Source organism: Mobula hypostoma, chromosome 6, assembly GCF_963921235.1.
Source record: "Mobula hypostoma chromosome 6, sMobHyp1.1, whole genome shotgun sequence".
Classification (NCBI taxonomy): domain Eukaryota; kingdom Metazoa; phylum Chordata; class Chondrichthyes; order Myliobatiformes; family Myliobatidae; genus Mobula; species Mobula hypostoma.
In genome coordinates, this window is record NC_086102.1 from 112,947,894 (window position 1) to 112,961,027 (window position 13,134).

General features: G+C 48.7%; 1 protein-coding gene across 1 annotated transcript in view; it reads right to left on the reverse strand.

Annotated features, from left to right (window-relative positions):
* LOC134348310 (unconventional myosin-X-like) overlaps positions 1-13,134 on the reverse strand; it is a 92,918-nt gene that overhangs the window by 23,038 nt on the left and 56,746 nt on the right. Inside the window, exons 28-33 of the mRNA XM_063051487.1 lie at positions 11,305-11,400; positions 10,956-11,049; positions 10,028-10,083; positions 8,494-8,630; positions 7,628-7,825; positions 626-783 (exon numbers count right to left, since the gene is read on the reverse strand). Coding sequence (XP_062907557.1) covers positions 626-783; positions 7,628-7,825; positions 8,494-8,630; positions 10,028-10,083; positions 10,956-11,049; positions 11,305-11,400 — 739 coding nt within the window. The remainder of the gene's footprint in view (positions 1-625; positions 784-7,627; positions 7,826-8,493; positions 8,631-10,027; positions 10,084-10,955; positions 11,050-11,304; positions 11,401-13,134) is intronic.

Sequence of the window (13,134 nt, forward strand, 5' to 3'; positions counted from 1 at the left end):
ATTACAGGAAGAATGTTGAGGTTTGAAGAGGGTGCAGAAGAGGTTTACCTCGGTTCGAAGGCATGTGTTGTAATGAGAGGTTGAACAAACCTGGGCTGTTTTCTCTGGAGCAGTGGAGGCTGAGTGAAGATCTGATAGCGGGTTATCAGATTACGAGAGGCACAGATAGAGTGGACAGTCAGTCAGTATCGTTTTCCCAGGTCTGATTGAGGTGTTTAAGGGGCACATAGACATACAGAGGATGGACCATGTGCTGACTGAAGAGTTAAGGCATCATTAGCTTTACAGTTTGGCACAACATCGTCTATTCTCATTAAACTCCTTCTGAGCCTCTAAAACCGAGTAGCTAACAGAATTAACATCTCCAGTTGACCAACTCTCCATGTGGGTTCTTACTGGCTTTAATGAGTTTTAAACACATATGTACACACAAATCAAGTTAGTGGTCCAGAAATCAGAGCACAAGGTTACGTATCTAGTTGAAAACCCATCCCAGTCACTCATTACACAGGTTCACTTTAGTGAGAGGCTCCTAGTACAGGAGCCCGAGGCTGCAGTTCACTGTGAAAGCCCATCCAGACCAATGGGCAAACAAGCTGTGAGCCTATTGGACGTCTCTGCTTACCTTGATCTCACGAATCAGCTGCTGGGTTGGTGTTTCTATGGGAACTTTGCTGTCAATAACGTTCTGAATGGCGGAGGCCCAGCACGTGGCCTCGTTCTGTAGCTTTGTATAAAGGCGATAGGTGTGCTTCCTGCCATGCACAACTAGGTGCCAGTAACCTGCAAAGGGAGAGGGCAGAGTGAGAGCACGGACAGAACCACCGGCCAATGGGCATTGGGAGCAACACTGGAACCACGCCAGTGACCCGGGCGCCAACACTGGAACCACACCAGTGACCTGGGCGCCAACACTGGAACCACACCATTGACCCGGGCCCCAACACTGAAGCCACCCCAGTGACGCTGGCGCCAACACTGGAACCACGCCAGTTACGCTGGTGCCAACACTGGAACCACGCCAGTGACGCTGGCACCAACACTGGAACCATGCCAGTGACAGGGACACCAACACTGGAACCACGCAGTGACCCGGGCGCCAACACTGGAACCACGCCAGTGACCCGGGCGCCAACACTGGAACCACGCCAGTGACCCGGGTGCCAACACTGGAACCACGCCAGTGACCCGGGCGCCAACACTGGAACCGCACCAGTGACCCGGGCGCCAACACTGGAACCATGTCAGTGACATGGATGCCAACACTGGAACCACACCAGTGACCCGGGCGCCAACACTGGAACCACACTAGTGACGCTGGCACCAACACTGGAACCACACCAGTGACATGGGCACCAACACTGGAACCACACCAGTGATCCAGGTGCCAACACTGGAACCACACCAGTGATGTTGGCACCAACACTGGCTTCTCACCAAATGACAATTGTGGGCAGGTTTGTTAGAGTTGTTAGAGAGAGTTTAAACTCATTTGGCAGGGGGATAGGAACCAGAATAATAGGGCTGAGGATAGGGCTGTGGGTGTACAAGTTAATGCATTGTGTAGTGAGACTGTGAGGAAGGACAGGCAGATGATGGGGGAAAATTGCAGTCAGTGGATGAGTTGAAGTGTAACACAGGGGCAAAAGCAAACAGGGTGATGAATACAAGACTGAGGTATTATATTTGAATACCCACAGTATACAGGATAAGACCATAAGACATAGGAGCAGAATTAGGCCATTCAGCCTATTGAATCTGCTCTGCCATTCCTTCATGGCTGATTTACTATCTCTCTCAACCCCAGTCTCCTACTTTCTCCCAATAAGCTTCGACGCCTGACTAATCAAGAACCTGTCAAACTCTGCTTTAAATATACGCAATGACTAGGCCTCCACAGCTGTCCGTGGCAATAAATTCCACTAATTCATCACCCCCTGGCCTAAGAAAATCCTGACCTCTGTTCTAAATAGATGTCTCTCTAGTCTGAGGCTGTGCCCTCAGTAGGACTCACTGAATATAGGAAACACCCTCTCACATATCCACTCTATCTAGGCCTTTCAATATTTTAATATCTTCCCTCATTCTTCTAAGCTCTAGCGTGTACAGGCCCAGAGCCATCAAACACTCTTTCATATGTTAATCCTTTCAGTCCAGAATCATTCTCATGAATCTCCTCTGGACTCTCTCTAATGCCAGCATATGTTTTCTTAGATAAGGGGCTCAAAAGTGCTCACAATATTCCAGGTACAGTCTGATTTAAGCCTTCTCAAGCCTCAGCATTAAATCCTTGCTCTTGTATTCTAGTCCTCTCAAAATGAATGGTAACATTGCATTCAGATTCCTTTTCTCCAACTCTATCTGCAAATTAAGCTTCAGGGAATTCTGCTCAAGGACTCCCAAGTCCCTTTGCACCTCTGATTTTTGAAAATTCTCCCCATTTTGAAAATAGTCTACGTCTTTATTCCTTCCACAAAAGTGCATGATCATAAACTTCTTTGGCCATTCTCACAATCTGTTCAAGTCCTTCTAAAGACTCCCTGCTTCCTCACCACTACCTGCCCCTCCACCTATCTTCATATTGTCCACAAACCGGCCCACAAAGCCGTCAATTCCATCCATCTGGTCCAGGTGACATATCTACCTTCAGATCTTTCAGCTTCGCAAGTGGATTCTCCTCAGTAGTAGCAATGACACTGACGTCTACCCCCGACACTCTCGAATTTCTGGTATACTGCTAGTGTCTTCCACAGCAACGACTGATGCAAAATACTTATTGAGTTCCTCCACCATTTCTTTGTCCCCCGATACTATCTCACCAGGTCATTTTCCAGCAGTCCAAAATCCACTCTCACCTCTCTTTTACTCTTTATAGATTTGGAAAAACTTCTGGTATTCTCTGTTATATTATTGGCTAGCTTACCTTCATATTTCATCTTTTCTCTCCTTACAGCTTTTTAGTTGCCTTCTGTTGATTTTTCAAAAAGCTTCCCAATCCCTTAACTTCCTACTAATTTCTTGCCATATTGTATGCCATCTCATTTGTTTTTATGATGCCTTTGACTTTCCTAATCAGCCGTGGTTGTCTCAGTCTTCCTTTGGAATACTTCAGCTTTGGGATGTATCTATCCTGCACCTTTTGAATTGTCCCCAGAAACTCCAGCCATTGTTGTTCTGCCATCATTCTGATAGTGTCCCCTTGCAATCAACTTTGGCCAGCTCCTCTCTCGTGTCTCTGTAATTCCCTTTACTCCACTGTAACACCAATACATCAGACTATACCTTCTCCCCCTCAAACTGCAGAGTGAATTCTATCATATTATGATCACTGTCTCCAAAGGGTTCCTTTACCTTAAGCTCCCCAATCAAAATTGGTTCATCACTCAACACCCAACCCAGAATTGCCTTTCCCCTAGTGATCTCAACCACAAGCTGCTCTAAAAAGCCATTTCACATGCATTCTACAAATTTCCTCTCTTGGGAGGGAATCAGGCATCAACCTGATTTTCCCAATCTACCTGCATATTGAAATCCCCCATTATTATAACATTGCCATTTTGACATGCCTTTTCTATCTCCTGTTGTAACTTGTAACCCACATCCTGGCCTCTATTTGGAGGCTTGTATACAACTCCCATCAGGGTCTTTTTACCCTTGAAATTTCTTAAGTCTACCCAGGAAGAATTCTGCATCTTCCGATCCCATGTCACCTCTTTCTAAGGATTTGATTTCATTTGCTTTATCAACAGAGCCAGCCCACCCACTCTGACCACCTGTATGCCCTCTTGATACAGCGTGTATCCTTGGATGTTAAACTCCCAATTATGAATTCCTTTCAGCCACAACTTAGCAATGCCCACAACATCACACCTGTCAACTTCTAACTGCACTACAAGATCTACCTTATTCCATAGACTGTGTGCATTCAAATATAACACCTTCAGTCCTGTATTCAACAACCTTTTTGATTTTGCCCCATGTTACACTTCAACTCATCCCACTGACTGCAATTTTGCCCTATCATCTGCCTGTCCTTACTCACAGTCTCACTACACAATGCCTCTACTTGTATACCAGCTGCTCCATCCTCAGCCCTATCACCCATCCCCTTGGCAAATTAGTTTAAATCCTCTCCAACAGCTCTTGAAAACCTGACTTCAAGGATATTTGTTGCCCTTGGGTTCAGGTGTAACCCATCCTTTTTGTACTCATCATACCTTCCCCAGGAGAGATCCCAGTGATCCACAAATATGGAACTCTGCCCTGTGCACCAATTCCTCAGCCACACATTCATCTGCCAAATCACCCTATCCTTACCTTCACTGATGGGCAGCACAGGCAGCAATCCAGAGATTACTAACCTGGAGGTCCAGCTTTACAGCTTTCTACCCAGTTCCCTGCATTCTCTCTTCAGGAACTCTTCCCATTTCTTATCTATGTTGTTGGTCCCAATATGTACCATGACTTCCAGTTGTTCACCCTCCCCCCCCCCACCCCCCCATAGAATGCCATAGACCCAATCCGAGACATCCCTGACCCTGGTACCTAGGAGGCAAAATACCATCCGGGTGTCTTTAGCACATCCACAGAATCCCCTATCTGCTCCTCTAATTATGAAATCTCCAATCACTTCTACGTTCCTCTCTCCCTCCTTCCCTTCTGAGCCACAGAGCCAGACTCAGTACCACTCACCTGCTCACTGTGGCTCTCTGTCTTCTCCAGGGTGGGTCATCTCCCCCAGATGGATCCAAACAGGGATACATTATTGAGGGGAGTGGCCACAGGGGTACTCTGCAATGGCTGACTATTCCCTTTCCTTCTCCTGACAGTGACTTAGGTACCTTCCTCCTACAACTCAAGGGCAACTATGTCCCTGTACCTCCTACCTATCACCTCCTCATCCTCCTGTATGAGCTGAAGGTCATCAAGCTGTAGGTCCATTTCTTTAACATGGTCTCTGAGGAGCTGCAGCCTGGAATACCTCATGCAGTTGGAGTTATCAGGGACACTGGAGGTCTCCCAAAGTTCCCACATTTCACACAAGGAACTCACCACTAACTTGGACACATTCTCAGTGAACTAGCTAAGTACTAACAGGTTAATAAAAAACTTACTAGAAACTTACTTAGAACCTCTGCTCGTGCTTGTCAAAGCCTATTTTTGCCCAAGGCTGTTGAGCCAAAGTCAGACCAGTCTAACACTGGCCCGCTCACACTATGGCCACTCCACTTACACCGCCTTTATTTTTATTGGCGCAAATAAGACTCACTCCCAATGAGACTCGTAGTTTTCAAAAGGCTCCCTGCTCTGCAAGATGCCACTCTCCCACTCACTACTTCAAACAATGAAGGTGATGATCTCAAAGTGCAGTTAGAGATTGTGACATCAGCGGGCATTGCATTGTGAGCATCACTGAGTCGTGGCTGAAAGAACATCATAGATGGGACCTTAGCGTCCAAGGATACATCTTGTATCAAGGCAGGTCAGGCAGAGGTGGGTGGGGTGGCTCTGTTGGTAAAAAAAAGAAATCAAATCCTTAGAAAGAAGTGACACAGGCTTGGAAGATGTAGAATCCTTCTGGGTAGAGTTAAGAAATTGCAAGTGATAAAAGACCCTGATAGGAGTTACAGGGCTCTGAACAGTAGTCAGAATGTGAGATATAAATTACAATGGGGGATAGAAAAGGTTTCGGGGTACCCTGAGGTACAGGATAAAGTCAGACAAATTCAGCAAGGTTTCCTTAAGGGGAAATCTTGCTTGAGAAACCTGTTGGAATTCATTGGGGAAACTACAGGCAGGATAGACGAAGGAGAGTCAACCGATGTTGTTTACTTGGATTTTCACAAGTCTTTAACAATGTGTCACACTGAAGCTGCTTAACAAGATAAGAGTCATGGTATTACAGGAAAGATATTAGCATGGATAGAAGATTGGCTGATTGGCAAGAGACAAAGCTGAAATAAAGGGAGCCTTTTCTGGCTGGCTACCAGTAACTAGTGACGTTCCACAGGGGTTGGTGTTGGGACCAATTCTTTTCATGTTATACGTGAATGATCTGGATGATGAAATTGATGGTTTTGTGGCCAAGTTTGCAGAAGATACGAAGATAGGTGGAGGGGCATGTAGTGATGAAGAAACAGGGAGTCTGCAGAAGGACTCAGACTGATTGGGAGAACGGGCAAAGAAGTGGCAGATGGAATATAGTGTTGGGAAGTGCATGGTCATGCATTTTTGTAGAAGGAATAAAGGCAGAATATTTTCTAAAGGGAGAAAATTCAAAAAAATCAGAGGTGCAAAGAGACTTCGCAGTCCTTGCACAAAATTCCCTAAAGTTAATTTGCAGGTTGAGTCAGTGGTGGGGAAGGCAAATGTAATGTTAGCATTCATTTGAGGGGACTGTAATATTAGAGCAAGGATGTAATGCTGAGGCTTTATAAGGCATTGGTCAGACTGCACTTGGAGTATAGTGAGCAGTTTTAGGCCCCTTACTTAAGAAAAGTTTTGCAGGCATTGGAGAGGGTCCAGAGGATGTTCACGAGAATTATTCTGGGAATGAAAGGGTTAACATACATGGTGCATTTGATGGCTCTGGGCCTGTACTTACTGAAGTTTAGCAGAATGAGGGGGGATCTCACTGAAACCTATCAAATATTGAAAGGCCTAGATTGAGTGGATGAGGAGAGGATGTTTCCCCACAGTGAGTGATGTGTGGGCATAACCTCAGAATAGAGAGACGTCCATTTAGAAGGGAGATGAGGAGGGATTTCCTTAGACAGAGGGTGGTGAATCTGTAGAATTCATTGCCACAGACAGTTGTGGAGGCCAGGTCATTGAGTCTACTTAAAGCAGAGGTTGATAGGTTCTTGATTAGTCAGGCCAAAGGTTATAGGGATAAGTGAGGAGACCGTGCTTGAAGGGGATAATAAATCAGCCATGATGAAATGTCAGAGTGGTGTCGATGGGCTGAATGGCCTAATTCTGTTCCAATGTCCTATGGCAGCAACACTGGATCCACACCCAGTGACACTGACAGCAACAGAAAAATTACAAAGCATAGTCATAGGTTAAGGGTGAAAGGTGAAAAGTTTAAGGGGAACGTGAGGGGAATTTCTTGACTCAGAGGGTGGTGACAGTGTGGAAGTGGCTGATGTGGTTTGATTTCAACATTTAAAAAAAATTTGGATATGTATATGGATGGGAGGGGTAAGGAGAGCTAATGTTCAGGTGCAGGTCGATGGGACGAGGGAGGTTAATAGCTTGGCACAGACTCGATGGGCCTGTTCTATTTTATACCTAACTTCCAGCCCCAGCCAACAGTTATGATGAGTTAACCCCTCCTGGTCACAATTATTACTAATTAGCAAGACCTAGCTGACAGTTACTACCAGTTAACTAGTCCGAACTAGCCAGCCAATTAACTATGAACGTGTTCCTACCGGTAGCTTGTTCTCATTAGCTAACCTCTTCAAGAACAGTGACTCAGAGTGTGTGGTCAGCTCACCTCACACCCCCAACCCCCTGCCACTCCAGGGAACTCACTGATAGAACAGACTGGAGGGGCTGAAGCTGTCGACTGTGCTGGAACACCCACCCTGGGTGACACAGAGGGCTGTCCCGGGTCAGGTACCTGTCTCTCGAAAGGTGCTGTCGTCTCCGAGCAGGATGACGGAGCAGAGGCTGTTGAGGACCAGCGTCCCCAGTTTGGAGCCGCAGTGCTCTGGGGATTTGTAGTAATCCAGGGAGTTGTTGTTCAGCAGGAACCAGCGCTTCCGCAGTTTCAGTGAGGCCACACGTCCCAGACTGGTCACCTCCTTGTATAGCCAGCCTGCAAACAGAGAGAAGGTGGTGACCGCACTGGCGAAGGGTGTCACGTAGCGAGGAGAGACCCCCACGCCTGGTATGGAGACCCCAGCAATAGGGTAACACGGCATGCGGACCCCCCCCCCACCCAGTACAGGGAAACTCCCCGGTGGCAGTGGTTACGTGGCACGGACAGACCTCACCCCTGCCATAGGAAGTCCCCACAGTGCACAGAACCCCCACCCCTACCCTACTCCTGGCACAGACACCCCAGTGATACCGGACTGGGCAGTCAGAGAACTTTGGCAAAAAGACCCCCCTCACCCACGGCAGGGCGAGACTCGCAGGAATGGGGTCACGTGCACAAGGAGACCCAGGCACAGAGAACCCTGATGTTAGGCACAGGCCACAGAGAACCTTGGCACAGAGACATTCTCCAACATAGAGACACCCTGGTGATGGGGGGGAGCTTCGCCTCTGTCACAGAGACCCCCATGATGGAGATGCCTCCCTCATCCCTGCCAGGGGGACCCCAGTAACAGGGTCAAGCAATATAGAGGCTCTCCCCAGCACAGAGACATCTCCAGTGATGGGGTCACCATCCCCCACAGAGTCCCCAGCTGACAGGACAAAGACAGCACCACCCAACCCTAACACAGAGACCTCCAGGGTGGCCCACCGACTGCCCCTTACCGCGGACGATGACGTCTCCTCCGCTGCCGTAGCCCTTGGGTCTCTGGAGAAGCGTGATCCAGTGGTGCATCAGCTCGGGGGTGTCGGCGTTGCAATGGATCGCCCGGTTGGCCGTGATTATCAGGAAAGAGTTTGGTCTGAAAAAGGTCCATCCGATTAAAATGGAGATCATCCCGGGGGGTGGGGGGGTCGGAGAGTGGGCACAGCAGCATCTACACTGAGGAGATTGAAGCAAGCAAGGCTCCCTTGTCCCCATTCTAACAACTTTCTACAGGAGCACCATCAACAGAGCCCTATCTGTGCGGCACAGAAGCTGCAGGGCCCTCCAGAGCATTGTAAAAGATCGCCAGGGTCTCCCTCCCCTCCATATTTGAGGTTTGTATATGAAGGGCCTGAGGCATTTCTGTGAATCCCTACTATCCCATCCCACAATATCTTTGACCCACTCCTGTCAGAAAGGAGGTACAGGAGCATCGGGATTAGGACTGCTTGACTGGGGAAGAGTTTCTTCCTCAGGCTGAGAGACTAATGAAAACCCTTCCACCAGCGGTCTCAACACTAGGGCAGCGAGCTGTATACTGTCTACTCTGCTGTTTACCTGTGCTGCACGCCACATGCACTTTGGATTATACTTCATCTTATTTATCATAATATTTTGGTTTATGTGCTTTGTGTGAAGTTTTGTGGGTGCACTGCGGTCCAGAGGAATGCTGTTTTCTTTAGTTGTGTATATGTACAGTGACAATAAACTTGAACTCTGCTCTTTTGCACTCGGTGTTGTGCTCTGGATTTAATTTCTCCCCCTCATCCCTGCAGCTGAAACATTTCAACCAGAAACAGCATCAGCGTTTCACTGACTCGTTTTCCCCGGATCAGATCTATTCTCATCTCGTTGAAACTGCTCCTTCTGCCATTGGCTCTTTCACCCTGGACTGCACTGTTTTCTGTCCAAGAGCCATTCCAAAAATGATCATTGTTTCCTGGAGACACTGTCTAGGAGACATTTAGATAGGCACATGAATGTGAGGAAATGAAAGGATATGGACATTGTGCAGGCAGAAGGGAATCGTTTCGTTGGCCATTGGATTACTACTTTGTTTGGGTCAGCACAACACTGTGGGCCGAAGGGCCTGTTCTGTGTTGTATTGGTCTATGTTCCATTGAAAGGCCTGGATAGAGTGAACGTAGAGAGAATGTTTCTAGTAATGGAGGGTCTAGGACCAGAGGTCATAGCCTCAGAATTCAGGGACATCCATTTGGAACAAAGATGAGGAAGTATTTTTTAAGCCTTAGGGTGGTCAGTCTGTGAAATTCATTGCCATCGATGGCTGTTGAGGCCAAGTAATTTGGTATATTTAAAGCAGAGGTTGACAGGTCCTTGTTTAGTCAGGGAAGAGACAGGAGAATGTGATTAAGAGGGATTACAAATCAGCCACGATGGAATGACAGAGCAGACTCGATGGGCTGATTCTACTCCTACATCTATGGTTAAGATCAGAGGTGAAACACCGGTCCCCGTGTCAATGAAGCTCACCTGTCAGGGTTATCAGATGCACAGGTAGAATCGATGAGCCCCACATCCACGGTGCCCTGTTCACAGAGTAAAGAAACACTCTCACTAAAAGCAGAGAGCCAACATCCCAAAACACACAATCCACTATTCCTCACACTGATCTCAGTCTTCTACCACCCATATGTCCCACAGTACAATCCCCAGGGAGCAGAGTATAAGGTAGACAAGCTCCCTCCACACCATCACATCACACACTCAGACACAGAGTGAAGCTCCCTCTACAATGTTCCATCACACACTCCCGGGGTCAGACACAGAGTGAAGCTCCCTCTACACTGTCCCATCACCCACTCCCAGGGTCAGACACAGAGTGAAGCTCCCTCTACACCATCCCATCACACACTCCCAGGGTCAGACACAGAGTGAAGCTCCCTCTGCACTGTCCCATCACACACTCCCTGGGTCAGACACAGAGTGAAGCTCCCTCTACCCTGTCCCATCACACACTCTCAGGGTCAGACACAGAATGAAGCTCCCTCTACCCTGTCCCATCACACACTCCCAGGGTCAGACATAGAATGAAGCTCCCTCTACACCGTCCCATCACACACTCCCAGGGTCAGACACAGAGTGAAGCTCCCTCTGCACTGTCCCATCACACACTCCCTGGGTCAGACACAGAGTGAAGCTCCCTCTACCCTGTCCCATCACACACTCCCAGGGTCAGACACAGAATGAAGCTCCCTCTACCCTGTCCCATCACACACTCCCAGGGTCAGACACAGAATGAAGCTCCCTCTACACCATCCCATCACACACTCAGACACAGAGTGAAGCTCCCTCTACAATGTTCCATCACACACTCCCGGGGTCAGACACAGAGTGAAGCTCCCTCTGTACATGGACGCTGACTGCCTCTGCCGTTATCCAGGGGAATATTGGTCTTTACCATGGCATTCTTCGGGTTGGCGAGTTCGTGCCGCATCTCTCTCAGCTCCTGTTGTGTCGCACTGTGAACCCCGCTCAGCACACGGAACCAATCACTGGTGAGAAGAGAGTCCCGTTAGTCAACTGATGTTGAGCCTTTCCTCCTGTCTCTCCCACCTCGCACCCCCTCTCCACTTCACCCCCCATCACTGCTGAGGAGAGAGACCCATCAGTCAACCCTTCGCCTGGTCTACACCCCTCCAGTGAACTGCGTGGGGTGGGTCGGGGGGGAAAGAGGGGGTGGGGTGTAAAGGGGGGATTGTGATAACCATCTCCTTTACCATGTCAGCAACCCAACGGGGGAACTGTACCTGGCGTCCTCGGGTGACTCTGCTACAATGTGATAGGTTCGCTCGCTCGTCACCACATCCAGAGCGTTCTCCTTCTCGACATTATCCACAATAGCTCTGCAAGGCAGGAGGTCTGCTGGTAAGGCAGAGTCAGAGGCAAAGGAAACTGCAGCACAGAAACAGGCCCTTCAGTCCATCTAGTCGTACTGAATTATTAATCTGCATCATCCCATCAACCTGCATCAGGACCATAACCCTCCATACCTCTCCCATCCATGTACTTATCCAAACTTCTCCTAAATCTTGAAATCGAACCCACATCCACCACTTCAACTGGCAGCTCGTTCCACACTCTCACCACCCTCTGAGTGAAGAAATTTCTCCTCATGTTCACCTTAAACTTTCCACTTTCCACCCTTAACCCACAATCTCTAGTCTCATCCAACCTAAGTGGGAAAAGTCTGTTTGCATTTACTCTATCTGTATCCCTTCATAATTTTGTATACCTCTTATCAAATCTCTCTTCATTCTCCTCACTCCAAGGAACAAAGTCATAACCTGCAGTATTCAACCTTTCCAACCTTGAGAAGAGTACAGGACCTACAGTACTCAACCATTCCATAACTCAGGTCCTCAAGTCCCAGCAACATCCTTGTTATTTTTTTTTTGTACACTCTTTCAATCTTATTGATGACTTTCCTGCAGGTACTTGACCAAAACTGCACACAAACTCCAAATTAGGCCCTACCAACATCTTATACATCCCAACTCATGTACTCAGTAACTTGATTCATGAAGACCCATGTGCCAAAAGCTTTATGACCCTGTCTACTGGTGACGCCAGTGCCACTGGTGCCAGTGTGTTCAGACAACAGCACAGAACCCAGTGGGACAGAGACGTGAGGAATAGGGACATGGTCTGGGGCAATGTGACGGCCAAGATTTTATAAAGTGGGGGGAGTGAGCTGAGACTTGGATGTGGTGGAGGGAAGGTGGTGGAGAGCGGGGGAACTAATCGAAGAGGTTGTGCCTCCTGGTTGGATGCACGCTGGAATGTCCATCCCATAGGGACATCACAGTCTGGAGGGGGTGGTGTGAACAGCCCCAGCTGAGGGATTCTGGTCCCGTGGGGAGACTGTGGAATCCATGGTTGGCCCCGGAATAGAGAGGGTGGGGGGGATCAGGTATGTTGTCCATAATAAAGTGTATGCATAAGAGCATTGGTGATGGATGATAGGCTGTGAAGGTGGCCTTATATCACTGATATTTCCACACTCCCTCTACCGAACTCTCACCTCTTCACCTGGCCCCTTGGACATTGATAGGAGAGGTGGGGTGGGTTATGGGGAGAGAATGGGGCAAGGGGTAGGGTGTGGAGATGGGCTGGGGAGACACACCCTCACCTGGCCCCTCGGACGTTGATGGGAGAGGTGGGGTGTGTACAGGGGATAGGTTGTGGGTGAAGAATGGGGAGAGTGGTAGGGGGTGGAGATGGGCTGGGGAGATGCCCCCTCACCTGCCCCTCGGACATTGATGGGAGAGGTGAGGTGTGTACAGGGGATGGGGTGTGGGTGTAGATGGGGTGAGGGGTAAAGGGTGAAGATGGACTGAGAAGATGCCCCCTCGGGCATTGACGCGAGGGGTGGGGTGTGTACAGGGGATAGGTTGTGTATGGGTCGTGGGTGAAGAATAGGGAGAGAGGTAGGGAGTGGAGATGGGTTGGGGAGACGCACCCTCACCTGGCCCCTTGGACTTTGATGGGACAGATGGCGTGTGTACAGGGGATGGGTTGTGTGTGGGGTGTGTACAGGGGATAGGTTGTGTATGGGTCATGGGTGAAGAATGGGGAGA